Consider the following 27127-nt stretch of genomic DNA (forward strand, 5'->3'; position numbering starts at 1 on the left):
TAAGGTCTCACTTTGCTGTGACCTTGAACCATGAAGCCCAGCACCCGTGCCTTACAAACCATCCCTTCTTCCCATATTCTCTGACCAGGCAGCTCCAGAGGCCCCTCCACCATGGAGGTTAAAAGGCAATGTAGCTACTCATTTATACTTATGATAGTTCCAGCATTTTATAGCTGCTTCCTCAAAAGCTGATTTTACTGTGTGAGACTGTTAGATAGAAAGTGTAAAATTATCTGGGACTTCAACATGTTTTGTAAAAAAAAAAATAAATATTTTGCTGCTCAGTTATTACACAGGAATAGGTTTTGGGTGTTGTTACCTTAAGATGTGACACCTTGCTTTCCATCACTTCTTACCACCCAAATTTCACTTCAGCTACTCACTATTTACTCCTTGGACTCCATTCTTATTCTTTCCACAGTTTCTCTGCTTCTGTGGTAGAAATATAGGGTCTGCACTAATTAATGCTATTATTTTTCCGCAAATGTTGCATTTTTTCAAAAAACACTTTGGTTTTCTCAAATCCTACAGACTCTGGTCTATCTTCTGCCTGACTGGCTTAGTTGACTTTCTCCTCTAGCCCTACTTTCCCAAGATCTGGTCATCTATTTTAAGGAAAATTTTAAAAAATTGTAAAATAATTTCAGTGTCCTTTCTTACTCACTGCTGTATTTAAATATTTTGATTCCAAACTTTCAGCCTGACTGCTTTGCCCTGACGTCCTCCCCCTCAATCTCATTTTCCTCATACTTTTTCCCTCCTACTTCTGAAACTTTCTTCTGCTTCATTCAACCTCAAAAATGAGGCCCCTAGGAGAAGCAGTTATTTCTTCATCTACTCTTGCCTGTTCTTTTCCTCTCTGCTAGGATGTATCATATTACGTATTATATTCTCTCTAAATTGTATCTCAATGTCATTTTGGTGCTTTACCTGTAATAATTTAGTCTTCTTACCCTTCTACACTTCAGTCCTTGGAAGTCTGAGAAACTTTATAGGTCCTCTCTGGCTTATCCTTCCATCTCTTTGCACTATTATTGCCATTTCCTCTCAGGAACATCTTGTCCACATTAGAAGCTCACTATGTCAAGACCAAATATCCTGTATTTCTTTTCACATCATCTTTCTTTTTCAGCTGCTGTTTCCCTGTCACATTTGTTATCTGGACTTTTTTTTTAACCATATCCTCCCTTTCCCAGCTGCAAACCAGAGCACATTATCTTCCTTTCTACAATGCCCAAGAGGCAATCATTAATTTAGCTATATCCTCCTAAAATTCTTTCAGATTATCTAAGCAATCATTCTCTCATTTCATTTATTTACAATCTATTCGTCTCTTATTTTCAGTCTGTATGCTACTTAGAGTACAAATGTACTTTTACATTTAGGGCTAATTAGTAAATAATACTTTTGGTGAGGGCAGGACATATTTGCAAAGGTAAAATATAAAATATGAGTTTGTTTCTTCCCAGAGCTGAAAACTAATTTACATGCTCTGAGATACTTTCTTCATGAGCCCATTTCCTTCCATCTAAAGGAAGCCAGAGGCTGGTTAAATCTTCCTCTGAGGGTTGCATGATAGCAGCTGTAAGGCTGTTTTTTTGTATTGATAACTGTGCTTCAGATTCATGCTCTACTGATCCTCATTTTTTCACTTCCTTTTGGAATTTAGCAGAGGGCCCTCTAAACACTGAATATCAGCAGCACTGAAACTTCAGCTTCTATCTCCTGACAAGCCTCTGCAGGCAGTTTATCTCATCTTGATGGTGATCCTGAGGTGCCAGGTCAGAGCAGTTCTCTCCTGGGCAGGGTTTCCATTTCAGCACTCACATTTCTGGTCTGCACAGGGCTGAGTGAAACTCTTTATAAAATGAAAAAGCTCTCATTGTGTTTCATCCATAGGAGTTTCTAAAAGCACTATGAACCTGTCACACAGACAGGCAGCTGGTTCAAAATGAAGCAAAATTTCTGAACTAATGAAGGAACTAGTTAGCAAAACCCCCAGACTTCGGAGCTAAGATAAAGTGTTGTTGCAAATTAAAAATTTATGCACAGATAAAACATAGAAGAAATCAAGAAATTAACTATGGATGAGGTGCTAAGCAGGGATGACCGTGGTGTAATTCAGCTTGGCAGTCCTGGGCTCTGGGTAAACTGGGGTAGCTAAGACTACAAAAATCTGTCAAAGGACTTGAAAGAGATTTCAAGCTCTCCAGAAAAATGGCTCACACATTACAACATAGGGCAATGAATAATGGACAGAATAATTTATGCAACAAAACTATAAAGTGTCCTTTTTGTTCAACATGAACCATCTATCTAAATGCCAATAAGGTAAAAATTCAGAATTTATAAATAAAGAGGAAAGGAGAAGCAGAGGATGTGTAAGTTTCCTATATTTCTATCTGCTGAACTGCAAGGCAAAGGACTGGATGCAGGAGGAGCAGGTTTGGGTTTTCATTAATGTTTTCAACTGTTTTTAAGCAGCTTTGCTCACCTGAATTTGTAACTCATTAAACAAATGAACAAAAACCTCACATTATGTCTTATTACTAAGGTTAATTAGTTTTCCACAGTTGAGGATCACTGACTGCAACAACCAACTAATCAGAATGGTTTGTTTTGTTTCATAAAAGAAGATGGATTGCATGGTCATTAAAGCTAGAGGCCAGATAAACCAGTGAAGCAAATTCCCTGCTCTCACTCCCCATATATATTAAAGAACACTTTCCTAGATACGATCATAATAAAGCTGACAGTAACCGTTGCAATAAAAAAATGCAGCAGACTGTATTAGTAAACAAATAAAAAACAGAAAGGCTCAAAATTTTTGCCAGTGAAAGGAGGAAAAAAAGGGAAAACAAGAAAAATTAACAAAATTGCAAGAGAATCTGAAGTCATAAGGCTGCAAACTGCACTGGTGACAGGCTGAATGTTAATTCTGAAGAAAGTATGTTAAATCTGAATGTGAACAGTGGTAATAAAAAGTTTGTAAAGATTTACTTGCAGAAGTGACATAACTTCAATACTTGAAATATCTTCAGCAAGACCTCTAGAAAACTATTCTAGTAGAGCTGCTACTTGAAAAATTTACAGATTATTGATTCAGTCTGGGTCAGAACTGTGGCTGTAGTAGAAAACTCTCCTAATCCAAATCAAAATTGTTCTGATCATCCTTCCATGACCCCCAAAAAATCAGCTGCACAATCCTTTAAGTTCGAAGGACAAATAAAAATACAGTGAAAATAATTGAGATTTCTATGAAATGCATAGCATGTTTCAGCCTTTGGATGTATTCTTCTTTTTTGGAAAATTAACATAGTTTTGAAATTTGACACGGTTCTAAAAGAGCCTTTAGGTACAAAGTTGTTCTTTATTTTAAAACTGCATGACATTGTACAGGAGAGTGATCATTCAGATGTGTGAGATAACATAAGCCCTCAAAGTGAAGACCTAGAAAAGAGAAAAGCACAGTGACTGCCAGAGAATGTTTATTTCATGACTAGTTTTGCTGCTGGAGTTAAAGTAAAATGTAAGCAAAACACTGCAGTAATTAGAGTGATCACATCACTAAGTGCTCACAAGATTTGTGAGCTTTTTCTCCTTCTGAATCCTGCAGGTGTAGTAGCAAGTCCTCAGAACACTCTGGAGCATCTGCTTTCCCTGGAAAAGTATGCAGATATATAATTGTAGAAATTGCCTATTCTTCATATGCACAGAAAAAAAATGCTAAGTTGAAGGCTATTGGGAAAGTCTACTTGGCAATATTATTACTTATTAAAGATACTGCCCCAGGAAATGGAAAAGAAAGGAGAACAGGGATGTTTTTTTAGCAGTTGGCATTTATCAGAAACCAGTGAAGACCCAGGCAAAGGATTTAATCTTTCACAAATCATAATACACTGTGTTTAACAGCTATCATTTTAGGAGTAAAATATGAAAGCACCAATGCTGGATCACTTCCAAATAATGAAAAGATGACAAAAAATAACTCTCAACACTTTTCCAGGAGCAATTCATACTCTATCTCCAGAGATAATAATGAAAGATAATGTTTTATTTTCTCTAAGTGCTAATGTTAATTGAATATTTGAGTCAGTTGGAGCTCTCTACATGCTACTGACTCTCTTCACAAGCTTAGCATGAAATAAATTTGTCATTTCATGAAGATGGGAGGTGATGACAGCACCATTCTGATTTGACTGACTTCTCTAAGGTGTGCTAGGAAGTCGTGGGAGTGGATTTTATTTACATCAGCAGTAGAGACTCAGTGCCAATCCTCAATCCTGATTCCAGCTGAGTGCCATAACCATCAGGCTACTGGGAGAATTTGGCATAATTAATGAAGAGATGAAATCTCTCCTTCAATTAACAACAAAGGAAAGGAACAAAACCTCCAGACTTTCAGGGAAAGAGATGTCAGTAACTACTCAAAGAAGTTCCAAAAGACTATTCTACCTGAGTGAGAAGGCTTGAAGCTCTCTTTTTCACATTCTACATTGAAGGGCTCTTTGTCATCCTACTCACATTTGTGAGGTGAGAGACTTTCTTGTCAAGAACTATTCTTTACATTGCTAGAAAATGTTTTGTTGAATTGACAGGAAAACCATTTTGTTAGAAGACTCCAGAACACATCTACTCAATGCTTAAAGCTGAAAGCTTGTTTTCATTTTGAGCTTATTTCTATTTCCACTTTCTCAAAATGTTCCAATGTTCAAAAAAATCTCAACAGGGAGTTGAGTGCAAACTGAGCAAAAGCTGCACAGATAATTCTACAGGTAACAGCTAATCCGAGAACAATACAGTCCCCACAATTTTAAGTACTTATCTAATTGCAATATTTTATTTCATAGAGGTGGTAATTTTACACTGACTGCAGTGACTGTAGTGCAAGATTTCTTTTTTTTCATTTATTTGTTTGTTTTACCATTAGTTGGAGTAGGAAATAACTCTATGGAACGTGCCAGAAATTTTGTTTTGTTGTTTTTTTTTTTTAATTGAAGTAACAGAACATTCTGTATTTACTTGTAATGAATGTTTTAGGATTTCATTGTGAAAGTAGAGAACATAAATGCAATAAATGATAAAAAAAATGAAGGCTTGATAATTCTCTCTTAACTAATTTGAAAACTTGTTAATCTTCCTGCCCTTGCTATTTCACAAAGATTTAATAACACAGATCTGTAAAAATGTTTCATGGTAATTATGCTCCATTAATGTAATGGAATCTATCATGATATATTTCCTATTTATTTATTTATTTTAGACAGTTCTATGCTGTAGCTGGTTAAGCACCTTAGAATGAATATACAGATCAAAGACATCATAGAATATTTCAGTTGGAAGGGACCTGTAAAACATCATCGAGTCCAACCCCCTGCAATGAGCAGGAACGTTTTCCTTTGCCCATGATTTTTTCTGCCCCACCTCTCAAGATGTAGAAGATGCTTATGGGAATTAAATTATCATATATTACAAGACTGCTTTAAACCTTGAGATAGAAGCAATGTTGTTTCAAAAGTTCTATGGTATTACTCTTCGTGCCTGAAAGGTGAATGGCTCAGCATGACCCTTCTATAGGTAATTTGGGAGTGGAACAGTGATACCTGAGCAAACACATTTAAAAAAGCAAAATATTTGGGGATGATTTCTAATCATGTTTAGTACTGCGTACATACAGAGCTTCGAACAGAATGTACTTTGGTGGCTCATGTCCATAAATAATCTCATCTGTGGTTCAGTGGTTGAGGTAATCTGATACAAAATTACTAAATTGAAAATCTGTAGGTAGAACTCTTGATGAGCTCTGGCCGAGCACAAAGGAGGCAATCATAAACTTTTTAATAAAAAGAGAATGGTAGAAAATGAAATACTAAAGAAGCAGGAAGTAACAGATTAAGAATTAATTTTGATAACATAACATGCACCAAATAAAAAAATGATTGAGGCAAGAAGCTCCTTCTCATTGTTTTCATGTGCTATTTCTTTCAAAAGAGTGCCATTAGATGGAACTGCATGGCTCTGAAAGGGATCAAACACCAAAGACTATCTTTTTCAATTTCATATTTTAGCTGACATTCACGTCTTTGTTGTTAATCTAGTTTGGAACTGGCAAACCTCTGTGGAAATATCTTCACAGTCTAAGTTTTTTGCAAACTTCAACTCAAAAATGAAAGCTTGTTGATGAATTCCTTAGGGCAGTCTTGGATATGGTTTCATCATTTTTCCTAGTGAAGCTTTGTGCCTGAAATGAAGGATGTTGAAGGAGATGTGAAATTTAGCAGAGCTCTGCTGGAAACCACTCTCAGCTTTGGAGGAGCCAAAGCTGCCCCCAGCAGACCCTACAGGGGGGCAGGAGCTGTGAGAACTCCAGGCAGGAGGTGTGGAAGAGTCTGACCCAGCTGATCTGAGCTTCAGCCCCTTGTTATTTGTAGCAACCCATGAATTTTTAGTTATTGGCGCCTTTCACGACCAGGAAAAGGCTTCAGAAGCAATAATGGCAAATCTCAGCAGTGCAAAGGTAAAATAAAGAACTGTTTTGCAAACAACAAAAATCAGTTTTTTAGCTGGTTTAGAAGATGTGTGTGTTGAGTCTGCAGCACACAGAAGACACAAGGCTGGAAAAAGCAGCAAGCTGGCCAGCATCAAATGAAATGCAGTATTTTTAAGGCCTAATTTACAAATTTTATAGAAAGTATATTGTTTGTAATATTGACTGCAATTGCAACGTATAATGCCATTTACTAAAAGGCAAATTTTAAATGCTGCATGTTTAAAATTTTTTTCAATATAAGAGGATGCTGGAAATTTAAGAAAAACTTTAATAAAATTCCTTGACTGTAAACAACAATCCCAATGTTACAAAAGCATGGTTTTTATTAGCACTCAAAAGACTTCCACTGAACACATTTATGTCCTGAGGCTTCTGCAGCAAAAACCAGCAATAAATTTAGAATCTCCGGTAAACAGATTATTGTATAAACACAGAATAATTTTTGGTGCATTGGAGGTCATTTGTGAACATTAAATAGTAATTTACGACTGACTGGATTACTCGACAGATTTAAGATAGGGATAAAAACCAAAAATACAGGCACATATTAAATGTTATCAAAAATTTACTTCCAGCCATTGTCTGGTTAAGATTTTTATAAAAAATACAAAGAAGGTGAATCAGGAAATACATCCTTAACTTACTGGGCTGTAGAAAACCCAAAAATATTGCAGATTCCGAGTCATGTGAGGATTAATGTAGTACCAGAAGTAGTCAGACAACAGCTCAAGCAAAACTAGACCATATGACCAGCAGGGCCAGTGGTGAAATGTATTGCTGCTGACAGGAATCCAGGGAGCTGTGGAACTGCTCTCCTGGACCCACATCCTCATAACAACCTGCTTGTATTTTAAACACAGTGCTGACAGTGTATGAAGATTGATTGAAAAGCAGTGAAAATCCAAGAATTATGAGGCTACTCCATATGCAAAGCCTAAGAGCTTCTCAGAGAATGAGGATTCAGAGGCAGTGAATCCCTTCCAATTTTAGTCATTTGTTCACTATTCATTTGTGGGCAAATCTCGTGACATTTGCCAAGCAGATGACATTTATACCAATTACTGTTTTCATTTCTTTCTCACTCTAAAGTGAGCAAGAGAAGCTTTACAAACAACAAAAAGCCAACATCCCTTATGCTATCAACAGCTCACAGTCCAAGTCAGGAGCAGAGAAATGCCATGGAGGAGGTGGCTGAACTTTTAACTCTGCCTTCTTCCAGATATCCCGAGGCAAACAGGAACTTCTGGATGCTAACTTAGCTTTGGATGGTGGCTCTTAAGCAGCTGATAGAGCTGTGCCAAGAGGTTTATATATGACCAATTCTGCAGTCTCCAAAAGAGCCCACTGAGACAGTAAAACCACTGAAGAACAAGCATGATGTTGCCCTTATTTTACCTTTCATATATTTAAGTTTTCCTGCTGGCTTGTGTTTCCCATGAATCTGCTGCACAAACTTACATTCACACATTAACTTTCAGACATGCATTTGCCATCATTATACATTAGCTTATGTATTAGTCAGAGGTCAGAGCTCTAAATACAACATTTTATATATAGTTTGTATGTAGTGCTAAACTAGGTATGGCATTTTTTTCAAACTCTCCCCTGGCCCCCTTTTTTTAATCGTGTTAATAAAAAACTGTTTTACATTACAGAGAAAAATAATTAGTGTGTGTTTCTATGAAGATGAAACAAATACAGAATGTTATGCAGGAGTGCTTAAAGCAGCAAACTGTAGATGTATTTATAATATATATTAATTTAGAGATCACAAAGTGTCAAAGCCAGAGCCATTCTCCAGAAAGCTCAGGTGAAAGCCCAGCTGGAATAAGGACTTCCAAGCTGCACACATTCCAACAGGGCTCATGGAAGTATCACCAGAGGTTTAAGGCAGACATGGACAGAACAGCCATTTAAAAGAGGGGATTAATTTAAAATGTAAAGATTAAAATCTTAACATATTTTTTGATTACTCAGAGGCACTGCAAAATCAAAGATCTAAAAATAATTTTAACAGCAAGAAGACAAAGTGATAATTTTGTGTTTCTTAACTGATCTCAGCAGTCAAACCCTCTGCTACAAAGGAAAACTGAAATAGGCAAGAGGAATGTCTTTTTAAGGGAGCTTAATTTATTAGAAAATATTGTGAATATTTGCCAAATCTAGCAAAACAATAGAAGGTCATTATTTCAATATAAATACTGAGGAACAATTTAGGAAAACTCCAGAAGTTTTAGCTGGATTTGAAAAAACTTAGGCCAGATATTAGCAGGTTTCCAACAAGAAAGGTTTAGATGTTCAGGATTCATCCAAATGAAGTACAGCAGGCAAAAAACCTTATTATCTTTAAGACAGAACTTGATAGGCTTATGAAAAAGTTTATTTTACACTTTTGCAGAGGGATTAGACTTAATGATCCAAGAAGTCACTTCTAGTCCATTTTTATATACTGCTAAATCATACAACTAGATTATTAAGAGTGGGAATATTACAAAGAAGTATTCAACCCATTCAGTAATAGTATCTTTAAATGCAAAAACTATTTATAAATGCTAATTAAAGTGCAGAAAAAAAGAAATTATTTTCTCATTCTGTTCAATATAAAAATGCTCTGATGATAGCAAAGGTACCCAGAAGTATTCAGGTGGTTTCAGTGAGTGCTCTGAAAGTGGCCTGAAAGGAGCAAGGCGGCAGGAGATTGTCTCAATGCCCACCGTGCTTCCCTGGAGCCTGCAGCAGCCTCAGGGGCAGGCAGAGCACAGGAGGCAGGAGCTGCAGGGTGAAAGGCAGTGACCTCAGCACTGAGATGCTCACCAGCAGCCTGGTGCTTGGTGGCTGTGCGTAAAATACCCTGAATCCCCTGCTGACAGCAAGAACAACTTCATCTACTGGCATGGCCAGGGCAGACAGGCATGGGGAGACATTCTAAAATCTGTTATAAGAGAGCTGTGCATTACCATCTATTTCAAAAATTACTCATGTCCAGGAAAAACCCACCACCTTGCACTACTCTAATGAGGTGTAAAGCTGCTGGAGCATGAACCAGTTCTGTGGAGAGACGAGCAGAGTGGCTAACTGGCCTTGGGATGCAGAAAGTCCAGGCTATTCCCATGGGAGATGTCTGTGCTCTGCCTGACCATGGGTTTTCATGTGTACATTTTTCTGTAGAAGTTTGGAAATTCATGGAAATACCAAAATGCATGGTGTAAAATTTGAGCTCTTTTTGCTTTGAGTCAGTAGTCCAGTATGGATTTAAAGATGACTGCAGTAATCTTGGACTTAAAAGTCAAGGAAGGATCTGTCCTAAGTTTGTGAATTGTTCAGGGATCTTTTACCTCTGAGTTTTCAAATACACCACAGTCAACAGCATACCTAGAGCTTGGGAAAGCCAGAAAACAGCCTAAAAGGAACATGAATTCTCATCTGTTGAGAGGACAGACCATAGCCAGCTTCCTCCAGAAAGGATTTTGTGGAGGGGTTTCGTGCAGGAACCCCTGGCAGCAAGTAGGTCACTCCGAACTGAATGAGCTCCTACCAACGTTTGGGATGAAAGCCAGTCCCTCCACAGCCTCTCCACGTGGTCTCTTCAGTTAAAAGCAATTTAATGTAGGCAAAGCTGAAACTGAGAAATGGAACACTCTGAGGGAAGACCTACACTTTACAAATGACCCTGCTCAGTAGAGTAATATCTGCTTTTAACAGCAGCGAGTGCTGTTCCAATATTCAAGCACCCTTGGACTGAATCCCGGGCAGTTACTGATGGAGACTCTCTTGGAGGAAAAGCTATTAACCTTCGGGAGTTCATGCTTAGATCATAATTTTCATAATCAAAATTTTAGAAATAACTGTAATGGGGAATAAAGGGTAGTGCCAGACTCTTATGCTGTTCTCTTTTAATAGTCAGTGGTCCCCTTAAGCACTTATAGATTGATGGCACATCACACCATGTGCTCTGTCTTATTAAAACGCAACTTGGACTCCATAACAAAACAAACATTCCTTATTTCCATGTGTCTGTTACTCACCTGTTGCAAAATCCCAAGCTCTTGCACTGTAGTGGAGGTGCCTTTGTTGTCAGGCAATCTGGAGCTGAAATACTTTAAAAAACTTTCAAGATCCCTCCAAGGACTTGTACACATCACTCGCACACCCCTTGCACATCACATTATCTACTGCACTTGGCTGTGACCTCAAAGGCCCCCTCTCCTTGATTTTCCTGCTTATTTCTCTTTCTGGACAAACAGCATGAGCACAGTTAAACTGTGCAATGTACCATGAGGGATTGGATATTAGTAAGAATAACAGTCTTTACAGAGTAATGCACTGGAGTTAACAACTTACAAAAAAATGCCCCAAACAACAAACATTTACTCAATCCTGTTCATATCTAGAACTTTCTTCCACTGAGGATTAAAGTAACACTCCAAGATTCTATCAGAGCTACCCTTGCAAATAATAAGCCTAAATTCTGGCAATTTCCCCAGTACAATAGCTTTGTTTGAAAGAAACTTAAAACTTAATGCAATCTATTTGCTCTTGTGATTGTGTGTTTAATCAAATATTTTAATGCTCTTTCTCCTGAAGCAAAAATCTATGCCAGTAGATTAATCAATACTCAGCACTAGAAGCAGATAAAAAGTTTTTCATAAAAACATTCCTTTTTTTTTTTTTTTTTTTTCCTTCCCCTAGGAAAAGTCAGATTTTGACAGCTCAAATCAGTTTGCAGATATGTGTAAATACTGTTGTATTGTTACTTGGGAAAAAATCCAACCTATTTGAAATGGCTTTCTTTCATAATAAAACAATGGTCAAAAGATTTTCTTTTGACTCCGAACTGTGCAGTTTTCTTCCCTTAATTCTGAAAACATTAATCAGCAAAAGAATTAATTGGATGCTCATAAACAAATCTTCAGTAAAAATTAACTAATAACTGTGAATTCAACACAGAATTCACCAAGACCACTGGAGATGCAGAAAATAATTAAGATATTTAAGAGGTTTAGGTTGGATATCAGGAGAAGTTTGGGCACTAGAAGAGGCTCCCCAGAAAAGTGGTCACAGCATCAAACCTGACAGAGTTCAAGGAGTATTTTGACAATTCTCTCAGGCACATGGTGGGACTGTTGGGGTGTCCTGTGCAGGGCTGGCAATTGGGCTCGATGCTCCCTTCCAACTCAGCATATTCTGTGATTCTGTGATTCATGAAAAGTACCTTTTGGGCTATGCTTGTTTTCCCCTGACCTCTACATAATACACAAATGAGCAACAATTATTTTCTGAATCAGTGTTAAATGGAACAAGAGAATAGAAAGAGCTATGAACACAGCAAGGTTAACTGGGGAACCAGCTGATGGTATTAGGTGATCCAAAGATAATTAATCATTGTCCAAGTTTGGTTCTCCTATGGATTTCTCACCTACTCAGGCTTTGATAAACATTACCACATAGATCAGGCAGAATTAAATGAGCTTAGGACCAAGCCCTCCATGACATCAGGCAGGGCACCAGCACAGCAGGTTTCCAGCATAGGAAGCTGTGCTCACCAGGGGAGCCCTTGGTGTTGTGCCAACCCCTTGTTAGCATTCAGCAGTGAGGCAAACAAGAAAAAACACAAGTCAGAGAGAACAGCAAAACAACAGGGTTGGGTTTATAGAGGCTATTTTAGCACCTTTTAAAAGGTGATTGTTGAGGTAATCATAGACATTGAGGAATAGCACTGTTTCAAATCCTTGCTTATGTGCACAACTTTTCAGTAAATCCTTAAAAGTGCATTTGCTGTGGTCAGAGATTTTTCTGTAATGCTCCCAGCAGTTCTCCAAAGCAGGTGGGTCACTGATGTCCTGGCAGTGATTGCTTTGCCTCCCCCTTTTGGATACAATTTAAAGCACTCACTGGCAAACCACAGCAATGCAACAAAAATGCTGTTTTTCACATATGGGGATGTTTTACTTGACTTGTTTTGAACAGGATCCTTCCTAACCAGAAATGGTGTATCAGCTGCAGGATTTGTAAAGAAAGAGAGGGAAATTTGTCTGCTCCTTGTGGGTAAATGTAGTTGCCAACACTGCCACGCTGGTCAGAGCAAGGCTTTGACGTGTAATTTAGAAGAACAGATGTTTTATCTGGGAACTTGTCCAGATCTTTAAAAAAAAAAAAAAAAAAAGAAGTGAGAAACTCAGTAGTAGACTCCTTTGTCAGCAGCATTATCCTTAAAAGTCCTAGAAAAGTAGTGAGTAAATAGCTGGATTTCTAAGACACGGCAGAGAAGCAGAGAAGATGTGTGATATCTTTGTGAGTGACTTACATTGCAGTGATGAACTAATTGGTCGTGTCTGGTCAAATGGACTGAACAAAGCTGTAAACCCTGGACATGTTAATATGGCCATAATTTTCACATCAATCCTCTCTTCTCATTCTGTTCTTTTGAAAAGAGCCCAAGAGTGACATCTTTCCTTCCCATCCACTGCACTATCAGCACCAGCAGAAACAAATGGCTCAATGTATTATGGGACTGAGAATGAATGAGACAACTTTTGAGAGACATTAACTACTACATTTCATGCAAAACTGAACTAATAAAGACTTTTTCCTCATAGATGTCCAAATTTAAAGGGGTTTTAATCTACTCAAAAGATTTCATAAGACTATTAAGCATGTAAGAAGGCATCTCCAAATTTATCTTTTTCACGCTCTTCAATTACAACTCAGTCTTGCCTTTTCTCTAAATGTACTGTAAATGCCTTAGAGGATGTGCTGACAAAACTCTATTATCTGCCTGAAATACCTCTCAGACATCTTCAGCCTTAACTTCAGAAGTACTAACAGCTTACTAGAAAAATTAGTTGGTTAATGCCCATGGAGAAAGAGGAAAAAATGAATGAACTACCCAGTGGTTTTCCCCTGTTATTATCTGGGTTCTTGCATCTTTCTGCTTGTGATAGGCTCCTCCAAGAAAATACATATAAATAAAACACAAACAATTAACATGGATAAATATACCAACAAGAATCCAAATGATGCTATTTTGCAAAGTTCCCTTTGGGCTATGCCCTTTTCCCTGAATTGTACATAATAATCAAATGAAAACCAATTGTTTTCAGAATCAGTATGAAAAGGAACAAGAGACTGAAAAAAAATCTACAAGCACAGCAAGGTTAATTGGGGAACCAACTGATTTTATGAGTAGATCCAAAGGGCAGAGGGTTGGAATTAGATGATCTTTAAGGTCCCTTGCAACCCAAACCATTCCATGATTCAAGACCCAGGGTTGCTCACGAGGTGACTGTGGAGGGGAGGAGGAGCAGGAGGAGGTTGCAGATGCTGCACAGGAGAGGCCAGACTGCCCCTGGGGCAGGGTCTGAGTAGCTTAAATAACACATTTCCATGCAACTCAATTTTCTACACTGCTACTGAGCTCCTGCAGTGGTTTAAAAAGCAGGCATTCCAGCAGAAAGCAAATGAAGTGGGAATGGCATCGTGCTGGCACTGGTGATTTCAGAGTTTGCAGCACACTATGCCTGGAAAACCACAGCTCTCCAGCCAGGCAGGCACTGGGGGACACAAACCAGCACAGCTCTGTCTGGAAGGCTCAGCAATAATAAAGGTGTTGCTCTCCATTACATTTTGCTGAGCCAACATCCTGTGTAAAGCCACTGCAGCAAGTTGATAATGATGCATGAAATGGAAAATCCTCCTGAGCACACCCAAAAGCACCATGGATGTGCAAAACAATCACAACTGCACCGTGTTATTTGGTAATTGTTACTACATGTGCCCACACTAATATAATCAGATTTTTGCTGGTTTTACATAGGTGCAGCTCCACCCCTTTTAATGTGTTTACTCCTGATTAGCACAGCATTTAATATGACTGGAGTCAGATGTACAGCAGTATTCAGCTCAGGCACAGAAAAAACCAGAATGCTGTGGAACTGAAGATGAAAACCTTCAGGGGCTGTCACTCCACTGATTCAAATCAACAATTTCCCCTGGTTACTTGCCTCCCTGATCTGTGTATCCTCTGATGCCAGGGTAGATGGGTACATGGAGAATAAAGCCACTGTGGGGTTATATGTGCCACTGTCACATATCAGCAGTAGTTCTTTCAGCATTGCAAAACTTGCTGGAAATTGTTTGGAGAATTTTCAAAGTAAGTTTTCAATACTTTTCAATTCATCTCCATAGTCACCGTGCTACTCAAAGGTTTGCTGAAACAGCTGCAGGCAGTGGAGGAATCATAGAGAGATCACATGAAACACAGCCTGCTTTCTGCAAAAAAAGGATATTCAATTCCTTTGCACCATTCCTCTGAACATTTTGAGTACTTTGGAGACGTTAAATACTGGAAATAGCTCAGATAGCATTTGGCCCATCTATATCTATATATCACAAGGACTACTGTATAATGCAAGGATTTAAACCACGTTTCAATCCATCCTCACTAGGAAAGATAAGCTGCATAATGCCAAAAATCCCATTGGAGTGTAAGCACTGCACATAGCAGGCTCCTAACTTCCTTCCAGGGATCATTCCATACTGAAAACCAAATACTGAACACATGGCCTCATGCACATTGCACCATTAACTTTGTATTATCAATCAAAGACAAATTTATCTTACAGGGTTAGCTTCCTCAACCAAGCGACAGTGAGATAAGATGAGATGTAGTACATGGTAATCAGATCATCTTGAATTTAGTTTGCCTTAAACAGTTGCTGAACTACAATATTGGCTGCCAACCACATTTGGGGACCTGAGCTGTGTTACAGGCAAATTTTTTCTTCCATACTAAACAGAGAGAGAAACTGCAGAACAATCCCTAGATTTATCACTCAAAGATAAAGAAAGCAAGACAATGTATTCTCCTTAAAGTGCAGACCAAGCATTCAGAGTTGCTCATTACAGCAATACACAATTTATTCTGTTATATATCTGTTGGCAAGTGGAGGAGCTGATTCCTCCAGTTTAATTCTGGGTTTTGATTCATGCTCTGAAGATACTCAACTCTGGTTTCCACACTGTTTCTACTAATGTTCCATCCAAAATAGGGCAAAAGTAATTTTTTTCTCAACATTTGTTTATAAGTGTCTCAATTCTTGGTTTTAACATATCTCAACCCATGATCAGTAGGCTTTACTTCCATTTGTAGCTTCTCACTGTGAAGTTCTGTGGTCTAATTTATCCTGGCCTTGTAACATATCAGCTAGTTCATTTGCTCTTAATTCAGTCATTCAGCAATCTGATCTGATCTTCAGTCTGAGACTTTTAAGGAGCTGCTCTACAAAATTCCACCAAGACTTTTCAGCTCTTTAGCAAATTTAGGCAGACTTTTGATATATTTTTAAAAAAATCTTTATTAATCTCCTGTTAATTACTTCTAATTAAGTTACCAGAACTGTAGATATTTCTGGAACAGTGTTTTCATATTTCATGCTTTCAGTTTTTAAAATATGCATACTTACTGCTCTCTGGGGAGAGAGAACTGGGAGAGAATTCTGCAATCCACGCCACAGGATGCAGCATGTTCTGGGTCATCTTTTTTAAATAGCCTCAGTTATAAATATAAAACCTGTCTTTTTTTTTTTTTTTTTAACCAAAGTAAAAATTTTAAAAAACGTTGTAAAATGATGGGTTTTTAAATATTAATTTTGGAGTTTTCTCATTTGATGTGTTCTCCCACCCTGGATGTCTGTGACAGACACAGAGGCCTCGGGCGAGGGGAGGTTTCCTCACCTGTGCACCAGCTGCTTGCGGCTCACGCAAATCGCGGTCTCGTAGTCGTGGGTGACGCACACCTTGTGGGGGCTGCACTTCACCTTCAGGCAGGGGTCTTTGGATGGATCAAGGGCTGGAAGACATCAAACATTACAAAAAGAAAGTGAGAAATGCACGCAGAAGTCTCTCCCGACAGGCAGATGACAACTGGTTAGAACAAACACTCCCACACGTGAGTGAAGAAATACTTTGATATTTTATAGTATGTGCTGCTGTTTTCAGGCTGCATGGGAAGTAGAGAAGTTTACATGGAAAGATAGATGGAGAGCTTAAAGACTGATTACTGAACACTGATCTAATTGGTGTTCACATTAATATTAGACATGAGACTTTGGGATGAAGTTCTGGTTTAACAATCTAAATCATGCTGCTTATTTCACAGAAAAGCTATGTTTGGATAAAACGTACTCAAATAACAAAATGACCTGTGTTTTAGAAGCTAACTAATAACTGATACAATGTAGAGTACTAATAAACTTAATTTCACAGCTGCTGTAAAACAGGTATAATACTTTTAGAGATCATTTTTTTAATTTTTACAGCTAAGTATCTCCTGTATTTAAAATACTTGAGTAGAAGAGCTACAACAAAATAATCCTGGCTTTCATACAACAACCTGCACCACCAGCAGTGCTGTCAGAGCTGGGATTAGACAGCATGATGCCTTCTCAGAGAAAACATGCCCAGACTCTTGTCCCATTTGAAAGGTATCTGTCTAAAATCATTCTTCCACAAAAGAAGGTTTCCAAAAATCAGCAATATTTTCTGCCAAAATGAATTACAAGTATTTAAAATATAGTTATGTGAACATGTCAGAAGGAAGTCACTGCCATACCAGTCACACAGAGAATTTTCACTTTTGTTTGAGAAGTAATTTTTAGAGAAGCTCTTTTTGGACATTCTGTTGCCATGGATTTGACTTCTGTTCCTCTTCAATGTCTTTAAATCCCATTTTTGCTCTCCCATACCTCCTCACATCTCGTTCCATTCTTGGAAATGGGCAACTCTTGGTTTCATTTTGGGGATGGTATGAAGCTCCTACTTGCCTTTTCTGATAACCATTTCCCATTCCTAGTGAATAATCAGAGAAACTTTCAAAGGAGACTATTTGAAGTAGAAGAAGTTTCAGTTTGCTATGTACCAGATTTCTCTGAGAGCAAATATATTTCCAACAAGAAGAGGATTCTTCTGTTTTCCTTCGGGTCTGAAGTGCTGCAGCTGTTCTTTGCTGGGTTAAACAGCCACAGCTACAAGCTCCTGCCACATTAACACCCATTTCACATTTGTGATGGCCAATTAAGCTTCACTAGTGCATATGTATTTACTGGAATGCCTTTGGTGCAAGACAGGGGGAAATCGTAAAAACAAAGCAAAAGTGTTAAAAGCTTTTTCTTTTAAACCATTAAAACTGATAGAAGAGGTGAAGTGAACAAGGAAGGAGAAAAGACCATCTGTTTCCTACACCATAAACAATAAGGCAGCAACATTCAATGTGTTGCCATTAGGAAAATACATAGGCAGTGTTTGAGGAGACAGAGTCTGTCCCACTGGAAAGACCAAAGGCTGTCAAGGCTCTTCAGGGATGTTCTGCTGCTGCCTTTTGGTGTCTTTTTTAAGCCAGACAGATGAGAAGTATCCGATTCCCTGCCCTTTACATTCCCAGAACACAAACAGTGAGAGACACCTCCTTAATCCTCTTCCTTCACTCTCACTGGAGACTGAGTTAAGGACTGAGGCAGATCTTTGACAGGGATTTAAATGGCAAGCCACAGTTTCCTGAGCTGGCTGTCTACCTGGATATTCTCAAACTGCAAACCAGTGAAACACCTTCCTTCTGCAAAGCTTTTAATGAGTGAGCACCACCTGGAGCGTGCAGGGTCACCACATCATCGTTTAGGTGGCTGAGGTAGTTACAAGGTCATAGCCACACACAAATTTAATGACCAGAACTTTTGCTCATCTGCAGCTGGCCTTGCCCTGTTGCTGGAGCCCATGCACGTTGTTTGCTTCTGCTGGTGACACATCCTTGATGCAAAATGCTGCATCAACAAAAATCACTGAGCAAACTGGCTGGGAGCCCAGGGCTAAGAGCTGCCAGGAGCACTGGGCTGCTGGTGAGCACAGCCTGGTCTGCTCACTGTTCTATCAGCCAAAACCTGAGGAGTGGGGATGCAGCTTTAGCCTGGAAAGTCAATACTAGTTTGGCATGAATAAGGAGCAAAATTTAGGCCCACATGCTCTATGAGTCATCATACACAGCTAAAATACTTAGCACTTTTTCACAGTAAAATTTATTCTAATTGGTGAATCCATTCCAGGAGCTATTTAGGTCTTCTAAGGCAATAAAAATGCATGCAGTTCTGAAAGAGCATCATGCTGTACATTACTGGTAAAAGGAACACAACTTTCAATATTTTGCAATTTAAAAATTGTCTATCTTAAAAGAAAAAACGCTGTTGAATAATCACCAGAAGGAAAGCAATGGGAAAAGATGTGGTTGGCAATCCTAGCCACCATTTCCTTACAAATCAGGCCTCAACTTTCTATACCTTGCTGACTTGCTTCTAAAATCTGAGAACAATAATAATGTTGACAATAAATCCTCCTGATTTCACCAAATACCAAGAACTCTACAATTTCTTGATCACTGTGCCCCAAGCATCTCCAACCATGACATCTCCCACCAGCCCACCTCTATTTGCAAACAACAGGTCTAATGCAGTCCCTCACTGGGACTGGTGGGCTGTGACAAAAATTTGTCCTCCACACACACTAAAACTTCCTGGACTGCCTCTTTTCTGCTGTATTAAGTTCCCAACAGATGTCTGGTAGGTTAAAGTCACCTACAAGAACAAGGGCTGGTGATCCTGAAACATTCTCCAGCTGCTTATAGAGTAAGTTGTCCACCTCTTGTGCCTGGCTGGGTGGATGATGACAGACTCCCAGGAGGATGTCAGCCTCGTTGGCCTCTCCTCAATTCTCACCCACAGGCATTCAACCTCACTGTCATTAGTTTCAATACCCATGGCATCAAAAGCTTCCCCAACATCAAGGGCCAGTGATGGAAAACCTCATGGAAACCCTTAAATGGAGCACGTAATAGAAGCATCATTTATTATTCATTGCAAGCAGCCCTTACATGCAGTTCAAAACGTAAGTTTATTAAATACAAGCCAAAGTGTGGACTTTGTCAGAAGACAGCAAAAACCCCATGATGTGGATTGTTATTTCTGGAGATTTTTTTCCCACTTACACAGAATATATGATCAATATGGACATAAAAGTTCAAAGTAGGGATTTATATGTCTGCAAGGTTCCTCAACATGTTAAATACATTTGGAAGGTTGTTCCACTGCTAAGCAACACAAGCCCTAAGGAGAGCTTGCAATAAGAAACAATTTCTGAAATATGCTAATCAAAGATCATGCTTTGTTAATCAGATTTCTACATGACTAGGAGCAGATGCTCATCATTGGAAGAAGAACACACCCTTGGGAATAAGATGAAACATAGTAAACATATTTGTCATTACAGTTCTTTTTGTCCTAAAGCAATGAGTATGAACTCTTTCAAAATGAAGAGATAAAAGTACAAATAAATAAATAAAGTGACAAGAAGATATTACTTTAGCCATCCCTTCTTCATGTCAGGGAAGTCTGCATTCAGCTCTGGCTGCACAGTAATAACAAAAATTCCTTAAACCTGACTTTGAGATGTGAACATGTTCCCACTTTTTCTTTAGGCTGAGTCTGAAGGTGAAACTGATGTGATTAATTAATCTAATTTTAGAGTGGCTGAGCATTCATTCAACATTTATGTTTGAAGGTATGTGTCCAGTCAGTACTGGGCAGAAATTCTTTGATGAAAACCAACTTCAGCCATCCTCCCTATCGTTCTTTGAGCCTAGGCTCCATGGTTTCCTGTTCTGAGATTTTCCCATCGATACTGGGTCTCCAAGGGAAGGATCCATGCCAGGAGGCAGCTGCCTGAAATATAGTACTGGACATCTCAGTATATAATTTTCAGAAGATTTTTTTCTTGGAAAAATGTAGGCTATTAGAAAAATTTCATCTTGGGTCATGAATCTCACTCTTCCTCACACATCCACAGGTTTCTGTTGCTGGCATTTGCTTTCTGGGAAGCTGTACTGGTACTCAGAGCTGAGAAGTCTTTTCTCAAATTGACAGTGCAAGGAAAGAAGTAAATAGAGATGCAGAATTCTTGTCCTGTAGGCTTTTTTTTTTTTTTTTTTTTTCTTGCTTTTATTATGCAGGGTCACCTCCTAAGTTCTCTCTTAAAATGATAAAACTTCTCTGGTAATCTCAGAGAGAGACCAAAATAATTGGTAAACACCTGGGACTACAAGATTGCATCATTCTCCTAAAAACCTCCTAATGATATGGTGTCATTGCTTTCCAATACCAAAAGGTCTACAAACACCAACTGCATCCCAAATTTCTTTCTGTCCCAGCTCCACACAGCAGACCAGAGAACTTTCCCTTATGGACTGAACACACTTTCCCTTGCACCATTCATCAGAGCTGTGGATTTGCAATATACATCAGTTTTGGACAAAGGCCTACCAACAGTGTTTGAGATACTTTTCTATTACATTTCACATTTTTATTTATTACCACAATAAAAAAAGACTTATGACTAGCAGGAAAATCTTAGTTCAGTCAATGGCAGTACAGGGGAAGTTGCTCTGTAAGGATGTCATTCCATATGTTGTGCCAGTGGGTCACCGTGTTAATCACAACACAGCCAATTTGCTTTTCACACATTTGACTTTAAAAGGGTGATAACAAATAAATACTTTCAGTGTCTCACAGCAATGGATGTGTAATCCTGCAGAAATTGTACAACTAATTCACAGCAAGATTTATGAGCTTGATTCTGTTTTTAAGACCATTCCTTAGGGGGAATGAGTATTTTCAAAATGTAGCTGTTTAGTGAAGCTGAAATGAACTGCATGATCAAAAAGAGACAGTTTTATGTAAATATTGAGGGGGTTTGTATTTAAAATTGCCTGCCAATAAGTACTATGATCACTCAATGACAAAATACTCCAGCATAATGCAATGTCAAGAGCAGTTGCTTTTATGCAATCACCTTGGAACTGTTCTAACTACACAAGAAAAGAACATCTGCTGGAGAGGTGTGATGAAATGAAAATGAGACCTGCTGTCTTCAATGCAAAGATCCTAGTGTGTATTTTAATACAAAAGAGATCAATAATAAAACTAAGTCACTTAATGATGCATTACATTATATGTGTGCATTTCAATATCATGATGTGTTACTTGATTCCAGCTACACTTCACAAGCAGGCAGGAGAAGGAAAGCACAGCTTTCCTGTAAGGGCCAGGAAATGGGCAGGGAAGGCACAGGCAGGAATGGGAAAGCTGTGAATGAACAGGTCTGGGCAGGCAGGGGACAGAAGGCTCTGACTCTTCCTCCCCTCTCAGCATGAAGCTCAAATGGCATCTATTGTCAACCTGCAGATCCAGGAGGGAAGGTTTCAGGTCAGCATCATGTGTCCACTTCCAGCAGAGTGAGGACCAAAGTGGCTGAGGCAGCTGAGTAGTGCCTTGGAGGAATTTAATTCTATGCTTCCATGAAAACCATCATAGAGCAAATGTGAAGGAGCCATTATGCCAGCTGGAACATGTTAATAAAAATTCCTACAAGCTGCTCTTGATTTTTGTGAGAGAAAGGACATGCTTCCAGCACATCCTGGCTAAGATCAGCTTTTGCTTGGACATTTTGATTATTTGAAGTACAGCACAACCTTCCCATCAGAGTCAGAGCTTCATCAGCTTTATGATGAATTTATGCTGTTTTTTCTAAGGCGAACATGGTAATACATATTAATTTAAAGAGCACTTCTCTGTGAAGGCATGGTAAGTTTCCAGTGCTCTAGTGGTAAACTTGAAACCAATCCATGGGCTGGGGTCAGACTGTCACTGGGGCTCCATCCAGGTGCAATGGGACTACTCCAATCCCCTTGAATGGACAAGATGTCCCAGGAAGCCCTCGATGGAATTTCAGGCTTTTGTTGCCATTCAGAAGACTTTGTTCTTTGTTGGAGTTAAGTGTAACATTTATTCTCAGACTTGATACTTTTGTTAATAATTCTGGTCTTACAAAGTGTTATTTAACAACAGATTACAAGACCCACCCACCATATAAATGTCAATAACACCAATGATTTTATTCTGCTTCTGCAAATCTTGGCATAAATCTTTCAGCTTCATTAGGGAGAAAATCTGTGTTAGCCCATGCCCAAGTTTAGGAGACAACATATCCTCCAACCACCAGCTCTGATATTTAAGTCTCTCTCTCTCTCTCACAGCAGTTTGAAGACAGAAATCAATTCAGCTGAAAATTAATTACCGAATGTTTCGAACACATATGTGAATTATTTTCAATAAATGGAATTTCCCAAGGCAGTTAGGCAATAACATCTCAAACTGTCAGCATTTGCTCCATCCCTGTGCAGTATTTTTGTACTGCTTTGTTTTGGAGCACTCTAACATCTGAGTGGCTGAAGATGCTGATACAGTGCACAGAAACATCTATTTTAATTTTTACAGACACTTTAAAAATCACTTTTTATAACCGACATATAATTGCTTTTGACATTGCTGAGGGCCATCCAAGTCAGAAGATGCTTCAAAGGACTCTGCAGATTTCCTTTCTGAAGAAAAGGATAAGAACCCTTGGTATTTAAATTAAATTTTCTGAAGAATATACAGAAATCCAATGCAGTGGAAAAAAAAAAAAAAAGGCAATGAAAAGAGAAATAGGACAGGACTGGAAGATAGGAAATGTGCTTCCACTGGTGGGTGTGATAATCAATCACAACCCTCAGTGCAGGTGCCCTTTTCACAAACAACCCTCCTGCCCTCAAGGCAAAGGTTTCCCCAACATGCAAGGATGGCTCACTGCCATCAGTGCAATGGAGTACAGCCACGATGCTCCCTCAGCTCCAGGCAATGCCACCATGGGACAATTTGTGCTTGCACCTGTACCTGTAAAGGGTGTGTTTCTGCATATCCCACTGAGCTGGAGGCAAAACAGCCTTAAAAAAGGCCCCTGACAGAAACATATTGGTCAGATGTTACATTCAATTATTAATTCCAGGAAGCAGTGGGGTATAAATTCCATTCTCTGGGACTCAGAGGGGTTTGACAGCAGCTCTACAGCTTTTGGACTAGAGTCCCCAAAACCCCAAGGTGGTCTAGCTTCAAACTTCCTGGGATGGAAGTGAGAACTTCAAAACACTGCTCTGATCTTCAGTTGGTGGAACGGGAGGAAACACTGAACCTTCAGCGTCTGCCTTGCAGGGAGAGCCCAGCTCTGCAGGATGTGCTCTGAGAGATCCTCAGGAGAGGAGCAGAGCTGAGCACGACCTTCTCCTTCCACTGCTCAGCTCTGCGGCCTCCCACCAACACAGGGAGGACACAGCCCCTGTCCCCAGGCTCTCCAGGGATCCCCAGCACTCCGGCCTTTCTCCGCCCTGCCCCAGCAGAGAGAGAAGTGCCAGTGGGAGAGTCTTTGGGAGAGGCACTGGGACAGCCATTGAGAGAGTCTTTGAGACAGCCATTGGGAGAGCCATTGGGAGAGCCTTTGGGAAAGTCTTTGGGAGAGCCACTGGAGAGCTATTGGGAGAGGCACTGGGAGAGCCATCAGGACAGCCTTTGGGAAAGTCTTTGGGAGAACCAGTGGGACAGCCATTGGGAGAGCCTTTGGGAGAGCCATCAGGACACCCATTGGGAAAGTCTTTAGGAGAGCCATTGTGACATCCATCAGGAGAGCCATCGCTGACCTGGTGCCCCTGGGTGCTCCATGCCCTGCCAGCCCTCATCGGGAATGGAACATGCTCCCCTGGACTTTCACTTTCCATTTCCTTGCAAACGAGTGTGAGGAAAAGAAAGAGACAGGCTGGGAGCTCTGGACTGGCAGATCGAGCTGGCTGGTAACACCTTGCCAAAGGATTCTCAGTCAGATTTAAGTTTTGTAAGAGGCTGAGGCTGTGTTTTGCATATCTGTTGTGGAACTGGGTCCTGTGACACCACCCAATCCCCTTAAACCTCCAGATCCCAGTGTCAGAACAGAAATCTGCTTCTTTCCAAAAGCCTGAAAGATTTTATTCTCTTTGCTGCTAGGAAAATACTGAAAATAAAAACTGGAAAGGTTTTTATAATGTCAAAGCCATACAAAAGACTCTATATCATCATAAATAAATTAAAAAGGAGAAAGTATATTTAATTTAACTTTGGGATTTCAGAATGCTTGGACTTAAAAATTCTATGGTAAGTTTGAAATGTTAGATATAATTTCTCCTGTGAACTGACTTAGGTTATTTCTGCTTTCTGTTACACTGGAGTGAATTATAATTTATTTAGTGGGATTTCATTTAATACAAATTATTTTACTCCAAGGCCAATGAAAACAAACCAAGTTATACCTTCTTCAGAAAATAATATTTGAAATTATTCATGCATAATTAAAGATACACCATTCCTTTTTCAGATTAATAAAATACATATTTTAACGTGCTCAGGAGAGAATTTGCATTGCATGTTATGAAACACTTCTGTAATACTCCTGAAGTTGTTGGAATTTATACTTCAACTGAACTAGTAATATAATAGGTAGAAAATTGCTATGATTTAATTCAGATAGCTAACTCATAAGATATTGAACCCTTTTCCAACCCTAATTAAAAGCTATAATGAAGTTTAATACTGTGAACTATGACTAGAAAAAAAACCTGAAACAATAACTCCTTTGTATTTTTCAGAGAGAAGATAATTTAACCTATCACATTTTATTATTCAATACGTTTTTTGTCATTAAATCTCATTTCAAAGCATGAACAACGTGTATCTTTTAATGCTTGTTTTTAGAGGTAATGCAGAAGAAAAACTGCATCACTGTTAATACTGATTCCATCAGCAAATAGTAAAAAATAAGGACCAAACTGGTTTTACAAATCAGTATTTCAGTATGCATAATTACAACTCTTTTCTAGCAGAGCACTGTAGAGAGCTAAGCAAGCAATAAAAATTCTGGATATGAATTCTGTGAAAGGCTGACAAGGTTGCTCTATTTGTCGACTGAATGTCAATGTTGTTACAGTCACAGCAATTCCCAGCCAGGCTGCTGCCTATCTCCACATGCCTGTATTTACATGTGAAACGAGCTAAGACATTCTGCTTTGGAAATGAGAAAAACTCTACTTTTCCCATTAAATTCCTATGCTTATTCTCTAGCATAAATGAAACAGAATTTGGCTCCAGACATTATCAGCTATTGCATATGGAGGTTATAAGCTTGTCCCAGGAAGTGTTCAAGGCCAGGCTGGATGGGGCTTGGAGCAAGTCGCTGTAGAGGAAGAATCCCCTGCATAAGGTGGGGGATTGGATGATCTCTAAAGTCCCTTCCATCCCAAAACATTCTATGCTGCTGTGATTTTCTACTTAATGAATAAGCTAGAACACTGATAACATTCTTTAAAACACCATGTCAATGAAGAGTTCCCAAATTTGAACTTTTTCTTAGTGTTCTCAGCACCTTAGTGCACGGGCAGTGGCTGTCCCTAGTCAATGGGGCAGCAAGGAAGAGACACCCTTACATTGCCTTCTTGTTCTGTCATTGCCTTTTTTATCCCTTGGGATAAATGAGTTTGTCACTCTGTGACTCAGAAACTTTTTCAGCATTTAAAATGGAGATACCAAAACTCAACGTCTAGAAATCAGCCTGGGACTCTTGGAAAGCATCACAGAACACAAGAACAGGAGTCTGAGAATGACTTGTAAGGGAATGGTCTCAGAACAGCCAAACTCTGCAGAACTAAGAGCCATTTAAGGTGCATTTATGGCAGCCTGATTGTCTCCATGGAAACGTGGGAAAAACACTTCATCTTCTCCACCAGCACAAGATTGATTTCCATATTACATTAGTTTTAGTGTGCACTGAGCAAAACAAATACTAAAATAAAAGGCCCTTTCAAGAGTGATTTCATTATGAAAACAGCAGTTTCAGTCCTATGATGTGGAAGCACCTCCTGCCATGGTGATACCACTGTGGAAAACCTTGAAAGAAGGGCAGTGTTCCATGAACACCTCTGGATTAGGGATGAAATGGAAAAATAACAGATTTGTATGCTTACAGGTAAAGAATTTATTGTCAGAAGAAACCACTAGAATCATTAAGTTATAGGGATTCTAGCCATCAGACAGAATAAAAAATACCCTGAATGAATGAGTGTTGCTGCTGCTGCACATGGCTTGTACTTAATCTAGGAACAGGAAACACATCAGAAGTGGAAATTGGCTGGGGCTGACTGGTGTAATAGATTGTTGCCTAATGGAATTTTCATTGCTTCTGAGAGGAATTACCTAAGCAGGAAAAGATGAAGCTTCTCTATGGATAATCAATTAGTCATATAATTGATATCTGGAAGAGGTTTAAATGGGAAATAAATGAAAGGACGAACACCCAGCCTGCCTGGTTCTAAAGTATAGTGAATATAAATACAGCATAGAGAATTCTTCAAGCATGAGTTTAACAGAAACAAGTTCTGGGAAAACCAGTGTCTTATACCATTCCTCACTCCCAAGTGCAAGAGAGAAGCTCTAGTGTGAAAGAAATAAAGATGAAAAATTCCTAAATTACAAAATCATTTTGTAAAAATTAACTCCACTCTGCTGGAATTAATCAGTAATTACTAGAATTGTGTTAAAGGTAGAAATTTTGAGACTGAGAGTCTCTAAACAGTAGGAGATCAGTGAC

General features: G+C 39.0%; 1 protein-coding gene across 1 annotated transcript in view; it reads right to left on the minus strand.

Moving 5' to 3' along the window:
• SPOCK1 (SPARC (osteonectin), cwcv and kazal like domains proteoglycan 1) overlaps positions 1-27127 on the minus strand; it is a 417544-nt gene that overhangs the window by 99607 nt on the left and 290810 nt on the right. The window contains exon 4 of the mRNA XM_031506078.2: positions 16283-16397. Within this exon, the coding sequence (XP_031361938.1) occupies positions 16283-16397 (115 nt within the window). The remainder of the gene's footprint in view (positions 1-16282; positions 16398-27127) is intronic.

The sequence above is a fragment of the Lonchura striata genome, chromosome 15 (genome assembly GCF_046129695.1).
Source record: "Lonchura striata isolate bLonStr1 chromosome 15, bLonStr1.mat, whole genome shotgun sequence".
Lineage (NCBI taxonomy): Eukaryota > Metazoa > Chordata > Aves > Passeriformes > Estrildidae > Lonchura > Lonchura striata.